This window comes from Bos mutus, chromosome 5 (genome assembly GCF_027580195.1).
Source record: "Bos mutus isolate GX-2022 chromosome 5, NWIPB_WYAK_1.1, whole genome shotgun sequence".
Classification (NCBI taxonomy): Eukaryota; Metazoa; Chordata; class Mammalia; order Artiodactyla; family Bovidae; genus Bos; species Bos mutus.
The window spans coordinates 99,170,085-99,193,913 of NC_091621.1; the positions used below are offsets into that span (position 1 = coordinate 99,170,085).

The 23,829-nt window shown below is 45.5% G+C and overlaps 1 protein-coding gene across 1 annotated transcript in view; it reads left to right on the top strand.

The window, feature by feature from the left end:
• The window catches only part of IL2RB (interleukin 2 receptor subunit beta), a 41,643-nt gene that overhangs the window by 6,692 nt on the left and 11,122 nt on the right, over positions 1-23,829 (top strand). The window contains exons 3-8 of the mRNA XM_070370143.1: positions 19,447-19,567; positions 19,764-19,839; positions 19,953-20,114; positions 20,933-21,035; positions 21,609-21,714; positions 23,380-23,528. Of these exons, the coding sequence (XP_070226244.1) occupies positions 19,447-19,567; positions 19,764-19,839; positions 19,953-20,114; positions 20,933-21,035; positions 21,609-21,714; positions 23,380-23,528 (717 nt within the window). The remainder of the gene's footprint in view (positions 1-19,446; positions 19,568-19,763; positions 19,840-19,952; positions 20,115-20,932; positions 21,036-21,608; positions 21,715-23,379; positions 23,529-23,829) is intronic.

Genomic DNA, 23,829 nt, shown 5'->3' on the forward strand with positions numbered 1-23,829 from the left:
GAAGGTAGGCATTTTATCATATTCATTTTTCAGAAGAAACTGTGACTGGATAATTTCCTCAATGTGTCATGTGTTCATTTATTCAACACTTAGGGCTTCACTGCGTATGATGGGCCCTGTGCTGTGCTGGGTAGAGGGGCAAAGCAATGAACAAAAGCCCACATGGACCCAGCTCTTATGGGGCTTTTGGTCTAGTTGGGAGGGTGGACATCATACAGATGTCGACTTTAAAATAATTCACAACCTAAAAGTTGAGTTGTTGTTGTTCAGTCACTAAGTCGTGTCTGACTCTGTGACCCCATGGACTGCAGCACGCCAGGTTCCTCTGTACTCCACTGTCTCCCAGAGTTTGTTCAAAATCATGTGCATTGAATCAGTGATTGTAGGGGAAGAGCAAATTAGGGAAGATGGTATGGTCAGGCTCTCTCACCCCACAGCCTCTTGCTTTTGCCTTATGCTGTGTAAATAATGACTGTGTAACAGCTGAAATCACGTATAGCACTGTGCATGTACCTCACGAGGTACTCACTTGGTTACGAGCTGCTTTGTGCCATATACCTGTAAGAGCTTCATCAGGAAAGCCCTGGCTGCTACAACCCTGGGGCTACACTGGAGTGGCATCATGGTTATGTTATTTGAGGTTATATCATGGCTATGTTCGGAGAAGGCAATGGCAACCCACTCTGGTACTCTTGCCTGGAGAATCCCATGGATGGAGGAGCCTGGTAGGCTACAGTCCAAGAGGTCACTAAGAGTCGGACACGACTGAGCGACTTCACTTTCACTTTTCGCTTTCATGCACTGGAGAAGGAAATGGCAACCCACTCCAGTGTTCTTGCCTGGAGAATCCCAGGGACGGGGGAGCCTGGTGGGCTGCCATCTATGGGGTCACACAGAGTTGGACACGACTGAAGCGACTTAGCAGCAGCAGCATGGCTATGTTATTGCTACATAAATGTGACTGCTGCTACAGCTACTGCATCAGCCAAGAGAGAGGCTGTGTTATGGCTGCCGTGCCAGCCAGGACAGAGTACATATGTCTGCAGTTCCTATGGCTCCTCGAGTCTCCTTCCAGCCTCTTAGCTTGCGCCTTGCCTACCCTGGGTCAGTGAACAGTGCACACAGCGTGAACAGTGAGGCAACTGGCATCCCGAACAGGATTAGCAATACAGTGACACTATCTAACCATCTCATCTTCTGCTGCCTGCTTCTCCTTTTGCCTTCAGTCTTTCCCAGCATCAGGGTCTTTTCCAAATGAGTCAGCTCTTCACATCAGTTGGTCAAAGTTGACAGTTATGTTTTATTTGGTGGGAATTTTTCAAATTCCCGCTGGATAAAACATAACTGGAAGCCTGGAAGATTGCATCTCATGTGACCCTGAGAGAACTGACCTAAGGAAATGGGGGAGGAGCCAGGTTATATAGAAGTTTTGCAACAAGGGGCAAATAATCTGAACCTCAGAAGATTATTGATAATTAAAACCAGATAGTCCAAGTTAAGGAATTTAGTGCTTTTCTGTGTACAGGAAGATGCAAGAGTCTGGGCTCATTTAAATCATTCCTTCCATATGTACCTCAGCCATCTGGGGCCTGTATCCTGTGTTTTTCACAAACTGAACTTTCTTTCTTTGGGGCTCACCATAGGGAGTGGCAACAGTCTATAGACTGCAGGTATTCTTCTCCCTCCTGAGTCCCTCCTGACTCCCTCCCTCGGGGTCCACCTGCTCACATTGGAGGGCTGCAGTAACTGATGACTGTGACACCCTTGTTTACTGATATTGCATAAAATATTCTGTTTCTTGCAGATCATCACACTAGGATCTCTAATTAGGGTCAGTGCTCTCAAAGTAATAATGGAAGAAGCCAGTTTGGAAGGTTAGGGGATGGTCAGAGATGGTCTCTCTGAGGAAGAGGTGGTTCAGCCAAGCCCCAGACGGGGACAGGGGGTACCAGCACTACAGGCAGAGGAACCCCCATGGGCAAAGGCCTGGAGGTGGGAAACTGCTCAGCATGTCCTGGAAACTGAACAAAGGCTAGGAGGCAAGAAGGAGCAGGTTGGCATTGTCATGGCAGACCGAACACAGGTTGGAAAGTAATTTCCAGACACAGAGCATTTCAGAAGGGAGTGAGTTTAATAAGAGCTGGGAGCAGAGATAATGAAGGTTCTGCAGATGCAGCAGGCCAGGGAGCTCTTATAATACACTGTTAGAACAGTGGACTGGCTCAGCAGGCTGTGCTTTTCGTGGGCTAGTGGCCAATTTTTATAGCCTCAAGGAAAAGAAAATTCCTGCTAGAAGGGTGGCATTAGGTGATTGATTAAGGTGGGACTTCCCAGGTGGCTCAAAGAGCTGGGAGCAGAGATAATGAAGGTTCTGCAGATGCAGCAGGCCAGGGAGCGCTTATAAGACACTGTTAGAACAGCGGGCTGGCTCAGCAGGCTGTGCTTTTCGTGGGCTAGTGGCCAATTTTTATAGCCTCAAGGCAAAGAAAATTCCTGCTAGAAGGGTGGCATTAGGTGATTGATTAGGGTGGGACTTCCCAGGTGGCTCAGTGATAAAGACTGTCTGCCAATGCAGGAGACACAGGAGATGTGGGCTCTATCCTTGGGTCAGGAAGATCCCCTGGAGTAGGAAATGGCAACCCACTGCAGTATTCTTGCCTGGAGAATTCCATGGACAGAGGAGCCTGGCAGGCTATAGTTCATGGAGCTCCAAAGAGTTGGACATGACAGAGCATGCACACCCAATTGTAGGGTGCTATAGGGTAGGTACTGGGGTAGGCATTTTTGCCTAATATGGAGTCAAGAAGCTTGCTGGTTCTGATCAGTTTAGTTCAGTTCAGTCACTCAGTCGTGTCCGACTCTTTGCGACCCCATGAATCACAGCATGCCAGGCCTCCTTGTCCATCACCAACTCCCAGAGTTCATTCAAACTCATGTCCATTGAGTCAGTGATGCCATCCAGCCATCTCATCCTCTGTCGTCCCCTTCTCCTCCTGCCCCCAATCCCTCCCAGCATCAGTCTTTTCCAATGAGTCAACTCTTTGCATGAGGTGGCCAAAGTATTGGAGTTTCAGCTTTAGCATCAGTCCTTCCAATGAACACCCAGGACTTACTCCCTTAGAATGGACTGGTTGGATCTCCTTGCAGTCCAAAGGACTCTTAAGAGGCTTCTCCAACACCACAGTTCAAAAGCATCAATTCTTCACCACTCAGCTTTCTTCACGGTCCAACTCTCACATCCATACATGACCACTGGAAAAACCATAGCCTTGACTAGACAGATCTTTGTTGACAAAATAATGTCTCTGCTTTTTAATATACTATCTAGGTTGGTCATAACTTTCCTTCCAAGGAGTAATCAGGGGGGCTTTTGGCAATGATTACAAAGGGGCTCAGTCAGTTCCAGGTATGACCTTCAATCTGGGCTCCTCTTCTGTGGCCTTGGTACACTGTTTCACTGAAACAGTCACAGACTTTATTTTTCTGGGCTCCAAAATCACTGCAGATAGTGACTGCCGCCATGAAATTAAAAGACACTTACTCCTTGGAAGAAAAGTTATGGCAACCTAGACAGCATATTAAAAAACAGAGACATTACTTTGCCAACAAAGGTCCATCTAGTCAAGGCTATGGTTTTTCCAGTAGTCATGTATGGATATGAGAGTTGGATTATTAAAAAAGCTGAGTGCAGAAGAACTGATGCTTTTGAACTGTGGTGTTGGAGAAGACTCTTGAGAGTCCCTTGGACTGCAAGGAGATCCATCCAGTCCATTGTAAAGGAAACCATCCCTGAATATTCATTAGAAGGACTGATGCTGAAACTCCAATACTTTGGCCACCTGATGTGAAGAGCTGACTCATCTGAAAAGACCTTGATGCTGAGAAAGATTGAAGGTGGGAAGAGAAGGGGACGACAGAGGATGAGATGGTTGGATCGCATCACCAGCTCAATGGACATGAGTTTGAGTAAACTCCGGGAGTTGGTGATAGACAGGGAGGCCTGGCATGCTGCAGTCCATGGGGTCACAAAGAGTCAGACATGACTGAGCGACTTAACCGAAGCAGGACCTGGGCTTTTGGATCTATCTGGCAGGTGATCTTTGAAGGAGTTTAAGGTCATTGGATCAGAGGTGGACCCCGGATTCAAACCCACATTCTGAGCTATTATTTCTCAGAGACTTCAACACCTTTCCAAGTTCTGTGTGTGTGTGTGTGATAGAGAGAGAGAGAGAAAGAGCCCTCAGTCACGTCCACTCTTTTGCGACCCCGTGGACTGTAGCCCATCAGGCTCCTCTGTCCATTGAATCCTCCAGGTAAGAATACTGGAGTGGGTTGCTCTTTCCTTCTCCATGGGATATTTCTGGCCCAGGGATCAAACCTGAGTCTCTGCATTGGCAGGTGGATTCTTTACCACTGAACCACCAGGGAAGCCCACTGTGCATTTGGGGGCTATAAAAGAACTTTGTATGGGGTGCAAAGTTTGTGTAAATGGACGTAGCTGAGAAGAGAGAGCAATCAACTCTGCCCATGTAAATTTGGGTGTTCAAGGATAAGTGGGAGTTTGCTAGGAAGAAGTGAAAAAGCAGCTTTCCATTCTGGACAATCTAGTTCACAAATCCTGTAAATACTCTTTGAGAGCAAGTCTGTTTCATCCCATCTGGAACTCACCAGGTGGTGCGGGCAAAGGCATGGACTGGGGCTCACGGGGCGTGTTTCAGGCAGCTATCAGTTGCTATGCAGTTTGCTTTTTTTTTTTTTTTTTTTTTTTGATCCCTCCTCCAGTTCTGCCTGGCTCCAGATTTTGGCATTATCTTCTCATGAGGTCCCTGCCTGCCTTATTTAAACCTGTGCTTCTGATCCCCTGTGCCCTGCTTTCTTTTCTCACAGTGTTCGTCATCTTCTAACTCCCCATGGGATTTTAAAGATAATTTTATTATTTTTGGTTGCTTCCAGGGCTTTTCTCTAATTGTGGTGAGTGGGGGTTATTCTCTAGTTGCAGTACATGGGCTTCTCATTGCAGTAGCTTCTCTTATTGGGGAGCACAGGCTCTAGAGCATAGGCTCGATAGCTGTGGTGCTTGGGCTTAGTTGCTCGAGACATGTGGGATCTTCCTGGATGAGGGACCAAACCTGCATTGGAAGACAGATTTTTTACCACTGAGCCACCAGGGAAGCCCTTCGCTGTGGAATTTACTTGGCTATTGTATTTATTGTTTCTGTGCACTGGCTGCTGCTCTCTCTCCCAATCCCTAGTCTCCCACCAGACTGTTATAGTCCACAAACCTAGAAGAGAGCTTGCTACATAGTAGGTACTCAATAAAAATTTGTTGACCGAATGAATACATCTTATTTTTTATTTTCATCATTTTTGATGGGATTAAACTTTTTTAAATTTTATTTTTTCAACACCAAAATCATTTTTTATCGGGGTATTTTGCCTAGAAAATCCCATGGACAGAGGAGCCTGGTGGGCTGCAGTCCATGGGGTCGCGAAGAGTCAGACACGACTGAGAGACTTCACTTTCACTTTTCACTTTCATGCATTGGAGAAGGAAATGGCAACCCACTCCAGTGTTCTTGCCTGGAGAATCCCAGGGGCAGGGAAGCCTGGTGGGCTGCCGTCTATGGGGTCGCACAGAGTCGGACACGACTGAAGTGACTTAGCAGCAGCAGCAGCAGTCGATGAACAATGTTGTGATAGTTTCAGAAGAACAGTGAAGGCACTCAGCCATACATACCCATGTATCCATTTTCTGTCAAACCCTGCTCCCATCCAGGCTGGCATGTAACACTGAGCAGAGTTCCTTGTGTTATAAAATAAGTTTTTGTTGGTTATCCATTTTAAACATAGCGGGTGTACATGACCTTTCCAAAGTCCTTAACTATCCCTTCCCCCTGGCAAGCATGAGTTTGTTTTCTAAGTCTGTGAGTCTCTTTCCATTTTGTAAGTTCATTTGTATCATTTCTTTTTAGATTCGGGATGTAAGGGATGTCATATGATATTTCTCCTTCCCTGTCTGACTTCACTCAGTATGACAGTCTCTGGGTCCATCCATGTTGCTGCAAATGGCACTATTTCATTCTTTGTAATGACCGAGTAATATTTCTTTGCATATATGTACCACATCTTCTTTATCCATTCCTCTCTTGGTGGACATTTAGTTTGTTTCCAAGTCTTGGCTGTTGTAAACAGTGCTGCAATAAGCATACATTGGGGTGAACACTGGGGTGCATATATCTTTTCAGGTCATGTTTTTCTTTGGATATATGCCCAGGAGTGGGATTGCAAGGTCATATGGTAGCTCTAGTTTTAGTTTTTTGAGGAACCTCCATATTGTTCTTTGTAGTGGGTGTACCAATTTACATTCCCACCAACAGTGCAAGAAGGGTCCCTTTTCTCCACACCCCCTCCATCACTTGTTTGTGAAATTTTTGATGATGGCCATTCTGACTGGTGTGAGGTGATATCTTGTTGTAGTTTTGATTTGTGTCTTTAATAACTAGTGATGTTGAACATCTTTTCATGTGCTTATTGGCCATCTGTATGTCCTCTTTAGGGAAATGTCTATTCAGGTCTTCTGCCCATTTTTTGAGTGGATTGTTTGTTTTGATGCTATTATGTGTCATGAGGTGTTTGTAAAGTTTGGAGACTAATCCCTTATCAGTCACATTATTTGCAAATATTTTCTCCCAATCTGTGGGTTGTCTTCTTATTTAGTTTATTGTTTCCTTTGCTTTGCAAAAGCTTTAAAGTTTAAGTAGGTTCCACTTGTTTATTTTTGCTCTCATTTCCATTATTCTGGGAGATGGATTAAAAAGATGTTGCTGTGATTTATGTCAGAGAATGTTCTGCTTATGTTTTCCTCTTAGAGTGTCTGGTTTGGCATTTAGTCTTTAATCCATGTTGAGCTTGTTTTTGTGTATGGAGTTAAGGAATGATCTAATTTCGCTTTCTTTCTTTTTTTTTTTTCCTATTTACTCTTTTTTCTTTCTTTTTTATTTTTAAAATTTTAAAAGTATGATGACACATTTACAGGAGACTTGGAAAATACAGAACACAGTTACATATAGTGCAATTATTTTTTAAGAAGATAAATTAAGATTTTTAGTTGGAGTTTCAATATCAAACTCTCAAAATTAATAAAATGAATATACAGAAAAGTAGAAGATTATAGGAAACCTGAAAAGCACCATGAACCAATTCAACATAGTTAAGATTTATGTAGCTTTGACACAACAGTAGGATACACACTCTATTCAAGTTCTCATAGACTGTGAACTAGGAGACACTGAAACATATCCAGGGATGTAGAACAAGGTGCAAAAATTTCATGGTCTAAAGGAACTGAAATCATACAGAGTCTTTTTCCTTACCACTGTGGAATGATGTTAGAAATCAACATCAAAAGATATTTGAAAATAACCCATATATTTTCAAGTGCAGTGTGCATTTACCAAGAGAGATCTTTGACTTAGCCATTGAAAGCCTCGATAAAATTGGAAGACTGATAAAACACAGCGGGTGTTTGCAGAGAAGCAAGCATTTAAATGAGAAATTAATTATCAAGATACTTTTAAAATCTTATGTATTTGAAAATTAAATGTCCACTTTTAAATGATGGGTGTATCTAAGAAGCCATAGCAAGGAAAATTAGAAAATATTTATAATAGAATAAAAATGAAAGAGAATTTCCCAGAATTTGATGCATGCAGTTGAAGCTGCTCAATAGACTTCTATTTAACCTCTATGTCATCCTCAATATCTTGCTTTATTTTCAGTGGCATCTGAGTTTGATTCTTCTCTACCCAGTGACTTCTATTTACGTGTCATCAGCCAACATTCAATCACATGAATAATCCTTACTAAAAGGAAGTTTACAAAACTAATTCAACTTTCTAGATTTTACTGTGGAGGAAAGCAAAAGAACAACAAAAAAGATGAGTAGTGAGTAATGTTTCTGTGCCTTTGTAGATAACTTTTTATCCGGATTTCTTTAATTCAGTGCAGTTCAATTCAGTCGCTCAGTCATGTCCAACTCTTTGCGACTCCATGAATCACAGCACGCCAGGCCTCCCTGTCCATCACCAACTCCCGGAGTTTACTCAAACTCATGTCCATTGAGTCGGTGATGCCATCCAGTCATTTCTTCTGCTGTCGTGCCCTCTCCTCCTGCCCCCAATCCCTCCCAGCATCAGAGTCTTTTCCAATGAGTCAACTCTTTGCATGAAGTGGCCAAAGTATTGGAGTTTCAGCTTTAGCATCAGTCCTTCCAATGAACACCCAGGACTGATCTCCTTTAGGATGAACTGGTTGGATCTCCTTGCAGTCCAAGGGACTCTCAAGAGTATTCCTCAACATCACAGCTCAAAAGCATGAATTCTTCGGTGCTCAGCTTTCTTCACAGTCCAACTCTCACATCCATACATGACTACTGGAAAAACCATAGCCTTGACTAGATGGACCTTTGTTGGCAAAGTAATGTCTCTGCTTTTGAATATGCTATCTAGGTTGGTCATAACTTTTCTTCCAAGGAGTAAGCGTCTTTTAACTTCATGGCTGCAGTCACCATCTGCAGTGATTTTGGAGCCAAAAAAATAAAGTCTGACACTGTTTCCACTGTTTACCCATCTACTTCTCATGACGTGATGGGACCAGATGCCATGATCTTCGTTTTCTGAATGTTGAGCTTTAAACCAACCTTTTCCCTCTCCTCTTTCACTTTCATCAACAGGCTCTTTAGCTCCTCTTCACTTTCTGCCATAAGGGTGCAATCATCTGCATATCCAAGGTTATTGATATTTCTCCTGGCAATCTTGATTCCAGCTTGTGCTTCTTGCAGCCCAGCGTTTCTCATGATGTACTCTGCATATAAGTTAAATTCACTTTCTTACATATAGCTGTCCAGTTTTCCCAGCATCCTTTATTGAAGAGACTGTTTTTCCAACATTGTGTAGTCTTGCCTCCTTTGTCATAGATTAATTGACAGTAGCTGCATGGGCTTATTTCTGGGTTTTCTATTCTGTTCCATTGTTCTATATTTCTATTTTTTGTGCCAGTACCATACTGTTTTGATGACTGTAGCATGGTAATATAGTCCAAAGTCAGGAAGCTTGATTCATCGAGACCTTTGTGTCCATAGGTATGTTTATTCTGAGGTATTTTATTCTTTTTGATGCAATGGTAAAGGGAATTGCTTCTTGAATTTCTTTTTTTGATCTTTCATTGTTAGTGTATAGAAATGCAATAGATTTCTATGTATTAATTTCATAACCCGCAACTTTACTAAATTCACTAATGAGTTCAGGTAGTTTTCTGGTAGCATCTTTAGGATCTTCTATAATTAGTATCATGTCATCTGCAAACAGTGACAGATTCACTTCTTTTCCAATTTGGATGCTCTTTACTTATTTCTCTTCTCTGATTGTTGTAGCTAGGACTTCCAAAACTATGTTGAATAAAAGTGGTGAGAGTGGACATCTTTGTCTTGTTCCTGATCTTGGAGGGAATGCTTTCAGCTTTTCACCATTGAGTATGATGTTAACTGTCAGTTTGTCATAGATAGCCTTTATTATGTTGAGGTATGTACCCTCCATGTCCACTTTCTGGAGAGTTTTTATCATAAAAGAATGCTGAATTTTGTCAAAATCCTTTTTCTGCATCTGTTGAGATGATCATATGGTTTTTGTTCTTCAAATTTTTAATATGGTGTATCATGTTAATTGGATGCTGAAAAATTCTTGCATCCCTGGGATGAATCCCACTTGATCACGGTGTATGATCTTTTTAATGTATTGTTAGATATGGATTGCTAGTATTTTCTTGAGGATTTTTGCATCTATGTTCATCAGTGATATGGCCTGTAATTTTTTTTTTTTTTTTTTTTGGTGGTATCTTTGTCTAGTTTTGGTATCAGGTGATGGTGGCCTCATAAAATGAGTTGGGAAGTTTTCCTTCCTCTGTGAATTCTTGAAACCGTTTCAGAAAGATAGGTGTTAACTCTTCTCTAAATGTTTAATAAAATTTGCCTGTGAAGCTGTCAGGTCCTGGACTTTTGTTTATTGGGAGGTTTTTAATCACGGAGGTTTTAATTCAATTTCAATGCTTGTGATTGGTCTGTGCATATTTTCTACTTCTTCCTGGTTCAGTCTAGGGAGGCTGTACCTTTCTAAGAATTTCTCCATTTCTTCCAGATTGTCCATTATATTGGCATGCAATTGTTCATAGTAATCATTTATGATCCTTGGTATTTCTGTGGAGTCAGTTGTAACTTTTCCTTTTTACTTCTAATTTTACTGATTTGAGTCCTCTCACAATTTTTCTTGAGTCTGGCTAAAGTTTATCAACCTTGTTTATCCTTTCAAAGAAACAGCTTTTAGTTTCATTGGTCTGTGCAGTTGCTTTCTTTGTCTCTATTTCATTCATTTCTGCTCTGGTCTTTATGATTTCCTTCCTTCTACTAGCTTTAGGTATTGTTTGTTCTTCTTTCTCAAGTTGTTTTAGGTGTAAAGTTAGGTTGTTTATTTGAGATTTTTCTGTTTCTTAGGGTAAGATTGTATTCTATAAACTTCCCCTATTAGAACTGCTTTCGCTGCATCCCATAAGTTTTGGACCATTGTACTTTCATTTTCATTTGTCTCTAGGTATTTTTAATTTCCTCTTTGGTTTCTTCAGTGATCCAATGGTTGTTTAGTAACATATTGTTTAGCTGCCACATGTTTGTGTTTCTTAGCATTTTTTTTTCTTGTAGTTTATTTCTAATCTCATAGCATTGTGATCAGAAAAGATGCTTGATATGATTTCGATTTTCTTAAATTTAACAAGGATTGCCTTGTGGCCCAGCATGTGGTCAATCCTTGGGAATGTCGTGTGCACTTGAGGAAAATGTATAGTCAGCTGCTTTTGGATGGAATGCTCTATAAATATCAATTAAGTTCAACTTGTCTAAAGTATCATTTAAGGCCTGTGTTTCCTTACTGGTTTTCTGTCTGGATGATCCGTCCATTGATGAAAGTGGGGTATTAAAGTCCCCCACTATTATTGTGTTACTGTCAATTTTCCCCTTTATCTTTGTTAGTATTTGCCTTACATATTGAAGTGCTCCTATGTTGGGTGCATATATATTTATAATTATTATATCTTCTTTTTGGATCAAACCTTTGATCATTATGTAGTGTCTTTCTTTGTCTCTTATAAGTCTTTATTTTAAGATCTATTTTGTCTGATACGAGTATTGCTACTCCAGCTTTCTTATTATTTCCTTTTGCATGAAATACCTTTTGCTATCCCCTTATTTTCAGTCTGTAAGTGTCTGTAGGTATGAAGTGGGTCTCTTGTAGACAATATATATATATATATACGGGTGTTGTTTTTGTATCCACCCAGCCAGCCTATGTCTTTTGGTTGGTGCATTTAATCCATTTACATTTAAGGTAATTATTGATATATATGATCCTATTATCATTTTGTTAATTACTTTTGGCTTCTTTTTTATAGATCTTTTCCTTTTCTTGTGTTTCCTGCCTAGAGACGTTCCTTTAGCATTTGTTGTAAGATTGGTTTAGTGGTGCTGAATTATCCTAACTTTTGCTTCTCTGAAAAGCTTTTGATTTCTCCATCAAACTTGAATGAGAGTTTTGTAGGGTAGAGTAGTCTTGGTTGTAGGTTCTCCCCTTTCATCACTTGGAATATATCATGACATTCCCTTCTGGTTTGTAGAGTTCCTGTTGAGAAATCAGCTGATTTATATGTTACTTGTCTTTTTTCCCTTGTTGCTTTTAATAATTTTTCTTTGTCTTTAATTTTTGTCAGTTTCATTACCATGTGTCTTGGTGTGTTCCTCCTTGAGTTTATCCTGCCTGGGACTCTCTGTGCTTCCTGGACACGGTTGACTATTTCCTTTACCATGTTGGGGAAGTTTCAGCTATTATCTCTTCAGATATTTTCTTGGGTCCTTTCTCTCTCTCTCTCTTCTCCTTCTTGGACCCCTATACTGTGAATATTGGTGTGTTTAATGTTGTCCTGAAGGTCTGTTAGGCTGTCTTCATTTCTTTTCATTCTTTTTTCTATATTCTGTTTTGCTGTATTGATTTCCGCCTTTCTGCCTTCCAGGTCACTTATCCACTTTTCTGCCTCAGTTATTCTGCTATTATTCCTTCTAGTGTATTGTTCATCTCTGTTTGTTTGTTCTTTAGTACTTCTAGATCCCCACTCTAGTACTCTTGCCTGGAAACTCCCGTGGACGGAGGAGCCTGGCAGGCTGCAGTCCATGGGGTCGCTGAGGATTGGACACGACTGAGCGACTTCACTTTCACTTTTCACTTTCATGCATTGGAGAAGGAAATGGCAACCCACTCCAGTGTTCTTGCCTGGAGAATCCCAGGAACGGGGGAGCCTGGTGGGCTGCCGTCTATGGAGTCTCACAGAGTCGGACACGACTGAAGTGACTCAGCAGCAGCAGCAGGTCCTTGGTAAACATTTCTTGCATATTTTCAATCTTTGCCTCCATTGTTTTTCAAAGATCCTGAATCATCTTCTCTATCATTATTCCAAATTCTTTTTCTGGAAGGTTGCCTATCTCCACTTGCTTTAGTTGTTTTTCTGAGGATTTATCTTGTTCCTTCATGTGGGACATAATCTATTTCTTTTCATTTTAAGTAGCTTTCTGATTGTGGTGTTAGTTCAGGAGGCTGTTGGGATTGTAGGTCTTATTTCTTCTGTCTGCCCTCTGGTGGATGAGGATAAGAGGCTTGTGCAAGCTTCCTGATGAGAGGGACTGGCTGTGGGGAAAACTGGGTCTTGCTCTGGTGGGCAGGGTCCTGCTCAGTAAACTTTAATCCAATTGTCTGCTGATGGGTGGGGCTGGGCTTCCTCCCTGTTAGTTGGTCAGCCTGAGGCAATTCAGTCCTGGGATCTGTAGACTTCTATAGTAGGGCTATTGATAAACTTCAAGAGGACTTATGCAAAGATTCATCTCCTAGGACTGCTGCTACCAGTGCCTCCATCCCCGTGGCAGGCCACTGCTGACCCATGCCTCTGCAGAAGACCCTTAAACACTCATAAGTAGGTCTGGCTCACTCTCCTCTGGGGTCACTGCTCCTTTCCCCTAGGTCCTGGTATGCACAAGATATTGTTGCCCTCCAAGAGTCTCTGTTTCCCCCCGCTCTATGGAAACTCTGTAATCAAATCCCACTGGCCTTCTAAATCAGATTCCCTGGGGAGTCCCAATCCCTTGGCTGGATCCTCAGGCTGGGCAGCCTGATGTGGGGGTCTAGAACCTTCACAACACTGCGAGAACTGCTTTGATACTGTTGTTCTCTGGTTTGTGAGTTGCCCACCCAGTGGGTAATAGGATTTGATTTTATTATAATTGTGTTCCTCCTACCATTCTGTTGTGGCTTCTCCTTTGTCCTTGGATGTGGAGTATCTTTTTTTCTTTTTTTGGTGGGTTCCAGTGTCTTCCTGCCAATGGTTGTTCAACAGCTAGTTGCCTGAATAAAGTCTTAGATTTGGGGAGGTTCAGGGCATAGGTGGGGAGGTATTCCCTGCTTGACCCTATCAAGCAAGAATCTGCTTTCTTTTTTTCCCTCTGCATGTGTTTTATTTGAACTGACCTACTCTATGTCTTTTAGACTCATTATGACCACATTTTCTAAAGACAAAATGTGTCTGAAAAATGACTTATTCTGTCTTATTACTTTATTTAGTTAAAAACTTGAAAGGTTTAAAATCAAATCATTTATATTTACTCTTATCATTTGATACTTGTCCTGAAAATTCAACCCAAAGGACATGGTACTGACATAGTCCCTTAGTAGTTACTTATGTATTTGCCCTACTTCCATGGGCTTCCCTGGTGTCTCAGATAGTAAAGAATGTGCCTGAAATGTGGGAGATGGTAAAGAATGTGCCTGAAATGTGGGAGATCTTCCTGGGTCAGGAAGATTCCCTGAAGAAGCGAATGGCTATCCACTATAGTATTCCTGCCTGGAGAATTCCATGGACAGAGGAGCCTGGTAGGATACAGTCCATGGGGTTGCAAAAGAGTCAGACACCACTGAGAGAATAACACTTTCACTTTTCCTACTCCCATACTAAAAGATGCTTCCTTGATTTAGACAGACTTCAAGTCCCACACATCCTGTACCTCCCACACTGCCCAGCAGGGTGCTGGCAGTAGGTATTCTATGAATCCCTATTAGACTGATGAAAGCATGAATAGACACTGTCTCAATCCAGTACCGAGACCTTCCTTCTTTCCACCCTCCGTCCTTCTCTCCATTTGTCTATCCCTCCATCCATCCATCCATCCATTCTTTCAACAGCTACAATTTGAACACCTACCATGAGCCACATATAGCTCCACTTGCCAGAGAACCCATGGGACACCATGGACTTGACCTGTGATCTTGAGGAGCCACAGTCCAGCCAGGAGGACAGATCCCAAGCAAATCCTTCCCCAATGTCCAACCAATTACAAATGAGAGCGAGTGCTCTGGGGAGACAGGTGGGTTCCAGGACTTAACAGGCACATGTCAGCTTTAGATGGGGTGAGGCCGGTCTGGGAAGACTGTAGTAGGAGCTCAGAGGGAGCATGGTGAGGATCTGGCAGGTTTGAGCTTAGAGCCCTCCAGGGACTGACAGGGAGGCCAGGGCAGGGGTGGCAGGGCTGAGACTTGCAGGGTGAACAGGTGAGGTTGTATCATAAGTGCAGCAAGAAGCCTTTGTTGGGTGGCAGGTAGTTCAAGCAAGGACAGGATGTTATCCGATTTTCATTTCTTTGCAACTCCATGGACTGTAGCCTACAGGCTCCTCTGTCCATGGAATTTTCCAGCAAGAGTACTGGAGTGGGTTGCCATTTCCTTCTCCAGGGGATCTTCCCAACCCAGGGATTGAACCCGGGTCTCCTGCATTGCAGGCAGACGCTGGCAGTGGTACTTGGAGAACAGAATGATGGCCAGATGAGCAGAACAAGGGAGAGAGAGGGCTGAGGAGGTGGGTCAGAGTGAGAACTGCAGGACTGTGAATCCTTGGTAGTTAGGGTTGGAGGTGAGGGTATTTGGGAAAGAGATGCAGGAGGAGCAGAGGGCTGGGGCCTGGGGCTGTCTCAGGAACCCATTTCTGATCTGTACCAACTGGAGGAAGGTGAGGGATCCGTTGAGTTAAGCTTCCTTCTCTGTATCTGGTGGTTAAGTGGGATGAAGGGTTCTGGGAGGCTGGAGGGCAGGGCTTAAACCTCCACCTTGCTGTGTGACCTAAGGCTGACATCTGCCCCTCTCTGGGCCCAGGCTAACCATCTCTACAGGGGCAGGATAGATCTGAGAGTCTCCAAGATCCCTTGTGGGTCATTCTCTTGGCTTTCTCTTTCCTTGGGTTCCCCTCATGCTGCCTGCCTGGAATTGACCAGCCCTGCTTGCTTCCCCGTCTTGTCCTGTGGGCACCTGGAGCTCCCAAGGAGGAAGAGGCCACTGTCCACTTTGGGCTCCTCCATGCTTTCATCTCACCTTCCTGCTCCAGTGTGGAGGCTGGGAAGAGGCACACATCGCCCTCTAGTGGCAACTTCTGGGCTCATAATTGGTGTTTTTTCTTTTTCTTTTTTTTTGCAGAATGCCAGATCTTGGTTGAGGCCAGGAGGATCTTCCTTGCGTCATGCCAGATCTTTACTTGTGACACATGGACTCTCTAGTTGCCGCACGTAGGCTTAGTTTTACTGCAGCGTTGTTCAGTTTTGTTCAGTTGCTAAGTCATGTTCAACTCTTTGCAATCCCATGGACTACAGCATACCAGGCTTCCCTGTCTGTCACCATCTCCCGGAGCTTGCTCAAACATTCATGTCCATTGAGTTGGTAATGTCATTCAACCATCTCATCCTCTGTCGTCCCCTTCTCCTCCTGCCTTCAATCTTTCCCAGCATCAAGGTATTTTCTAATGAGTCAGCTCTTCACATCAGCACTGGAGCTTCAGCTTCAGCATCAGTTCTTCCTATGAATATTCAGGGTTGATTTCCTTTAGGATTGACTGGTTGGATCTCTTTGTAGTCCAAGGGACTCCCAAGAGTCTTCTCCAACCAGGAAGCCCTTAAAGCAATTATTGAGCACCCTTTGTGTGCAAAGTACTGAGACAATGCTCTGTACTGTAGAGGACTGGAGGATCCAAAGAGACAACCAGCCTGGTCAGGGAGCATTGCTCTAGGGAGACATTGTGCTGGGCAAGGAGGAGCAACTAGGTACCTTTCTGGGCCCTGCTCCACACTCAGGCCAGATGCCTTCTGGTGGGCCAGTGAGGTTCAGGAGGGGAAGCTGTGGGCCTTACTTCTGGGACAGGATCTGGGTGGGACAGAATAATGGGAGGGAACGGGCCTCTTGGTGCAGCCCTGGGGTGGAATCCCAGCTCTGTTTCTTCTGCAATATGACACTGGGTGGGTTCATGGCTTAGAGCCTTGGTCTCCTCATCTGAGTAATGAGACAATACATGCTTCCAGCCCCTGCTGCTGGCAGATTAGATGAGCTGGTGCACATGAAACCCTGGCAGAGCGTGAGGGCTTAGTCCCCATTCCCCCACTCCACCCCTTACTCAAGAATTGCTATGAGGTTTTGTTACAAGATGATCAGCACAGTTTACTGGGCTCTAGGCAGTGTGCCTTGGCTCAGATTCCACAGCTGCTTCTTATCAGCTGTGTGATCTTGGGTAATTTGCTTCACCTCTCTGCACCTCAATTTCTCTTCTGAAAATGGGAATACTGAGTGTATCTCCAGTAGATAGCCTGATCGCCATGGTTAAAGGTTTGAAATAGAGCCTGGCATAGAGGAACTGTAACAGGAGGGAAAGGGCAGGGCACAGTTTTTGAAAGCATGACTTAGCCCAAGGACACAACATAAGCACATTTGATTAAGAATCAAATGGGTCCAAGATGGCAGACAAGTGGACTTTGATTAGACCTTAATCCTCAATCAGCAAGCTAAATGACATAACAAGAGACCCCTGGCAGTTCCAAGGCACTGTCAAAAGAGCAAGGTGGTGGCCCAATTCCTGGAAATCTCCACCCTTTCCCCAAAATAGTTGGAATAATCCTCCCACTCATTAGCATATGAAATAACCCAGTCTATAAAAACTAACCAGGCCACATTTCACTGCCACTTCACAGTGGCCCATACCCTGTCTGTGGAGTGTGCTTCTCTCTGAGTCTGAATAAATCCCCTTCATACCTATCCCTTTGTCTCTCACTGAATTCTTTCTGTGACGAGACACAAAGAACATGAGCCTCAGTAAGTCCAGACATCAGGTGAGTGATTCTAATTAAAAGATTGTGGGTTCAAGTCCCAACCTGGGTTTTGGCTGGGTTCCAGTCCTGGCCACATGGGTTCAAGTCCTGCTGCTAAATCACTTCAGTTGTGTCCGACTCTGTGCGACCCCATAGACGGCAGCCCACCAGGCTCCCCCGTCCCTGGGATTCTCCAGGCAAGAACACTGGAGTGGGTTGCCATTTCCTTCTCCAATGCATGAAAGTGAGAAGTGAAAGTGAAGTCGCTCAGTCGTGTCTGACTCTTAGTGACCCCATGGACTGCAGCCCACCAGGCTCCTCCGTCCATGGGATTTTCCAGGCAAGAGTACTGGATTGGGGTGCCATTGTCCTAACCTGAGGTTAATGGTTTCAAAACATCTTAACAAATGGTTTTGGTGTGGGTGAGTGAGCAGCCAGGTAGAGAGGATGTGTTCAGTCACTCAGTCATGGCCAACTATTTGCAACGCAACGGACTGTAACCCGCCAGGTTCCTCTGTCCGTGGAATTTTCCAAGCAAAAATATTGATTTGGGTTGCCATTTCCTTCTCCAGGGGATCTTCCTGACCCAGGGATCTAACCTGAGTCTGTGAGCTCTAATTCCATCTCTGTGCTGGCCTCTCTATGTGGATGTAAGCAGGTCTTCCCTCCTTCTGGGCCTTATTTTCCCCAACTTTTCAATAAGGGTTGGGCCCACTCAGAGAGTCCTTTCAGCAATGACAACATGAGTCCCTGAATTCCCAAAGGAAAGGAAAGAGCATGTGTGGGGCAGAGGGACTATAATAGGAGGGAAAGGGTCAGAGCACAACTTTGACATAGCCCAAGGGCACAACATAAACTGATTAGAATCAAATGCGTCCAAGATGGTAGATAAATGGACTTGATTAGACCTTGCCGGGAGAAATATCAATAACCTCAGATATGCAGACGACACCACCCTTGTGGCAGAAAGTGAAGAGGAATTCAAAAGCCTCTTGATGAAAGTGAAAGTGGAGAGTGAAAAAGTTGGCTTAAAGCTCAACATTCAGAAAACTCAGATCATGGCATCTGGTCCCATCACTTCATGGAAAATAGATGGGGAAACAATGGAAATAGTGTCAGACTTTATTTTTTGGGGCTCCAAAATCACTGCAGATGGTGACTGCAGCCATGAAATTAAAAGACGCTTACTCCTTGGAAGGAAAGTTATGACCAACCTAGATGGCATATTCAAAAGCAGAGACATTACTTTGCCAACAAAGGTCCATCTAGTCAAGGCTATGGTTTTTCCAGTAGTCATGTATGGATGTGAGAGTTGGACTGTGAAGAAACCTGAGCGCCGAAGAATTGATGCTTTTGAACTGTGGTATTGGAGACAACTCTTGAGAGTCCCTTGGACTGCAAAGAGATCCAACCAGTCCATTCTAAAGGAGATCAGTCCTGGGTGTTCTTTAGAAGGACTGATGCTGAAGCTGAAACCCCAGTACTTTGGCCACATCATGCAAAGAGTTGAATCATTGGAAAAGACTCTGATGCTGGGAGGGATTGGGGGCAGGAGGAGAAGGGGACGACAGAGGATGAGATGGCTGGATAGCATCACTGACTCGATGGACGTGAGTTTGAGTGAACTCTGGGAGTTGGTGATGGACAGAGAGGCCTGGCGTGCTGCGATTCATGGGGCCACAAAGAGTCAGACACGACTGAGTGACTGAACTGAACTGAAACCTTGATCTTCAATCAGAAGCTAAATGACATACCCAGAGACAAAAGACCAAGGAGTGGGCTGTGGCCCAGTTCCTGGAAACCTCCTTCCCAAAAATGGTTGGAATAATCCTCCCACTCATTTACATATGAAATTACTCAGTCCATAAAAACTAACCACATCACACTTCCTGTCTGCACTCGCCTTCTGAGATGGCCTACACTCATTCTTGAGACATCAAGAACTGAGCTTCATTAGGGCCTGAACACAGGTACTGTGGATTTTGACTGGGTTCAAGTCCTGGTCACGTGGGTTTGAGTTCCAACTGAGGTAAATGATTTCAGAACCAGCAGGTGCAAAGGCCCTGAGGCTGGCATGGTGGGGAGCCGATGGGTGCACCTCGGGAGGGCAGAGCCCAGCCTATCTCTTGAGTGGGGGAGGAGGTGGCTGGCTGCTCACTCGTGCTCTCTCCCCTTCTTCCTCCATCCAGGGCTCCCTTCCCCAGCCCCCACCCGTGGATGTGATGGCGGCTCCGGCTCTGTCCTGCTGTCTGTCCCTGCTCATCCTCCTCTTGCTGCTGGCCATCCCTCAGACATCTACAGCAGTGAATGGTGAGGACCCTGGTATCTGGAGAGCTGGGCTTTCCCTCAGGAGGGAGGCTGAGGCCTTTCTAGAACTTGTTCTGAGACCCCTGGTTCTTGGCAGAAGCCCCATCAGCAGGGGCAGAAGGTGGGGGAGGGGCCAATGGGACCAGAGACAGGGTATCTACCTTTTCCTTCAACCATCCTGTCTACATTGTACCCACAGGCCTCTCCAAATCCCAGGAAGACAGTGTCTTCTTGTCCCTGCCCTGCCTCGACCAGTCTGGGGGTCCTTGTGGGCTGTGGGACTCAGTTTTGTCCTCTCTGAAGCGGACCCACTAACCCTTTCTCTGCCCACCAGGACTGAGCATCTCCTCACCTGGTAGGAACAGGAGTGGCAGGGGAACCCTTGAAGGCCATGGTGCCCTACAGCCAGCCCCACACGCCGCATCTTCACGGCATATGCTTCCAACATCACATGCTTCTATAACTCGAGAGCCAACGTCTCCTGCATCTGGAACCATGATGAGGGCCTGCGGGCCACCACCTGCTGCTTGCACAGCCGTCAGCCTCAGAGGTGCGTGTGGGGTGACGGGCAAATATACAGAATTGCAGGGTGCTGAGATCTTGTCATCCTGACTTCTGGACTCTTGAAATCTTACTAACAGCTCTCAGACTCCAAGAACTCTGCACTTTGAGAATTTTGGACTAATAAGACACACAGACTGCTGGTGTCACAGGAGTCTGGAAGAACTGAGGGGGTCAGATATTTAGGATCCTGGAGCCTGAGTGGAGGTGGGGTGTGCAATCCAGGCTGCAGTAGCAGGGCTGGGCATGAGCCAGACTAGGTAGTTTGGGGACACTGGGCTGCTCGCCTGATATGCTGAGGATGGACTCGATGTTAGAGGCAAGGAGGACCAAATGGGGTTCCCCAAAGTTTTTGAGTAACCTGGGATTTTGTGAGATGCCTAGGGCAGCTGTGGGGACAGGGGACTGGGGAGAGGCTGGGGGAACGAACTTGCCGGCTGGGAAGGAACCAGTGAAGGGTCACTGATCCAAACATCCTGCTGGTAGCAGCCAGCGGGGCGGCTTTGACCTTGGCTCCCAGGTGGGTGGTGATTCTAAGGAGCTCTGGAGGGCCTGTCAAGGATTGTGTGCACCCTATGGGGAGAATTTGGAGGGCTTTAGGTGGAAAGGGCCATGTGCCCTCAACAGATTTGTTTCTGGATCACTTTAGCTGCCCTGGGGCTTGACTGAGATGAGGAGGAAGGGAGAGATGCTCACAAAGGGAAGCAGGGCAGGTGGGGTTGGCATAAAACCCAGGCTTAGGACAGTAATGCTGCATGGGCACCCTCCTGAGGCCAGCTCTGAGGGGGTCCCTCTTTTTCTTCAAAGAGAGCTGCTTTTTCCTACAAAACAGTGGAACCACACCTGTGAGCTGCAGCCAGTGAGGCCAGGATCCTGGGCATGCAACCTGGTCCTGGGACATTCTCCAGAAGTGAGTAGCCAGAGCTGGGAGGGGCAGCCGGGGCGGGGGGAGGTGCAGAGGAGCATCTTTCTGGTGGAGGTCCCAGCACACCCAGTGGTCAGGGCTGCGGCAGAGTGGGCTTCCTAGGCTGGGGAGGCAGGAGGAAGGAGGCAGCATCCAGGGAGAGCAGATGACTGACCCAGGCGCGGAGGGATCCGAGGTTCATGAGGTGTCGGCTGCTCAGCTCTGCTCCTATAAATTAAAATTAAATTAAAAGCTCTGCTTCTCTGCTTTTATAAATTAAGTTTTATTGGCACACAGCCACACCCATTTGCTCTCTTGTTTTTTTAGGCTGCTTTTGCAGGACAGCAACAATGGCAACACTGAATAGTTGTGACAGAGATCATATGACCTGCAGCGTCAAAATTATCAACTTTCTGACCCTTTTCATAAAGTTTGCTGAGCCATGCCTTAGATGGAGGATCTCAGGGAGAGGGTCCAGCTTATTACAGCTGTGGTTTCCCCTGCCATCCACATCCCAGCAGCCTCTCCGTCCCCATACCAGCTACTGGCAGTTACATCCCCAGCCTCCTTCCCTTGCAGGCTCAGAAACTGACCATAGTGGACATCATGAAATTGACGGTGATGTGCTCTGAAGGCGGGAAGTGGAGGAGGATGATGACCCAGGATATCAAGCCCTTTGATTACAGTGAGTGAGGCCTCCAGGGTGGAGCTGGTGTGGGGTGGGAAGGGTGGGCACTTCCTTCCCTGTCTTCCCCTTTGGGATCACCCAGCACTAGTCTCTCCCCATCAGCTTCCACACCCCTATCAGCTTCCAACTCACTGCCCACTGAACTTGGGATGAAGTCCCGGACCCTTACCCTAGTGTTCAAGGTCACTTGGCCTGGCATCCTTCTCCAGCATGCCTCCTCTTGTGGCTTATATTCCTGTCACACCAAGGACCAGCTCTCCAGGCTCAACTTGCCCTTCCATGCCTCTAAACACTCACACACCAAGCAGCCTCAGCCTGCTTGAAAGGCTCTTGTCACCCCAAAAATTGCCACTCTCCCATCAAGTTCAGTGAGGAGTCACCTCCTCCAGGAGGCCTTCCCAGACTCTTGGGCCCTGGTACCTTCTCTTTCAGGGTGTTTATGTCCTGGGTCTTTGCTGCCTGATAATGGGTCTGTCTCCCTCATTGGGGCTGAGTTTCCCTGAGGGCAGAGCTTCTGCCATCCTTACATCTCTGTTCTGAATACTCAGCATCAGGGCTGATCTGGGTGGTGCTGGGCTGAAAGTTTGTTGAATGACTGAATGCCCTCCCCCACCTCCAGCCTATCCCCCCTCCCTCTCCAACCTTGGAGGTCATCTCTAGGGAAGAGATGGGGAACAGAGTGAGATCCAGGGTTCTAAAATGCAACCCTGCATTAAGTGAGTGTAATCTAACTGGCAGGTCATTTAACATGTCTGAGCCTCAGTTTCCTCATCTGTAAAGTGGGGATAACCAGTTACCTGCTGCCTGTAGTTGCTGTAGGGCTTATGTGGTGGTGCAGCGATAAAGAATCCACCCGCAATGCAGCAGATGCAGGTTCAACCCTTGGGTCAGGAAAGTCCCCAAAGAAGGAAATGGCAATCCACTTCAGTTTTCTTGCCTGGGACATTCCACTGACAGAGGAGCCTGGTGGGCTACCGTCCATGGGGTCGAAAAGAGTCGGACACAACTTAGCAACTAAACAACACCAAAAGCATGGTTGCTGTAGGAGTCTATAAGCCAAGATACAGAAATTGTTTAGCTCTTGCTCAATAAACATTTGCTTATTTTTATTTGTGGAGTTCTATAGAAGTCTCAGAAGTATAATAATTTAAGATCAATTGAACTTCAGAATCATACAATCTTATAATCATATAAGAGTGATGAAGTAGAATTAAATTAAATAAATGAGATGATTCAGGTAAATCTGAGTGCAGAGAAAGACTGCCTTGATTCATTCATTCTGCAGATATCTAATCAAGTGCCCACCACTTGCTGGGTAATGTTCCAGGCACCAAGGATACTCCAGAGATCAAGTCCTTGCCCTCAGAGAGCTCAGTCTGGTGGGGCAGACAGAAAACGAATAACAAATCAGAAGTAGATATTTAATATATCAGATGATGATAAGTACTAGGGAGAAAAATGAAACAAGCGACAGGGACAGAGAGTGGTGGGTGGTTGGGGTAAGCTTCTCTGAATGGTGATATTTGAGCAGGGACATGCCGATCCCTGGGAAAAGAGAGCACCAGGAGGGAGGAACAGCAGGTACAAAGGTGGAGGTGGGAGCTCGGCATGTGGCATCCCCCAAGCTTGTTCTCTCTGCCTTTGTCTCTCTCCTGTCTCCAGTTCGTCTGGTTCCACCCCACTCACTCCAGGTCGTCCGCATAGAGACCCATAGGTGCAACATAACCTGGACCGTCTCCCAGGTATCCCACTACATCCAAAACGACGTGGAGTTTGAGGCCCGGTTAAGGTACGCCGACCACAGCTGGGAGGTGAGTGCCTGGCTCCGTCGCACCTGCCCTGACTCCTCCCTGTCCTGGTCACCCTGTCCATCCTTCATCTCAGCAAAGCCACAGAAGCCCCTAATCAACCCCTCCTGCTCCTTGGAACTGCCCCCACCACCCCCTCTGGGGTCCCCTGACACCCCAAGGGTCCAGCTGGCATCATATTCAAGGCAAGATTTACAAAGCCAAGAGGCAGGTGACTCCCACTCTGAAGATTTACAGAGGCCCTGGGCAGCCACTCTTCCCTTTTCAAATCCAGTGTGGTCCACGTCCACGGGGGTTGATCACT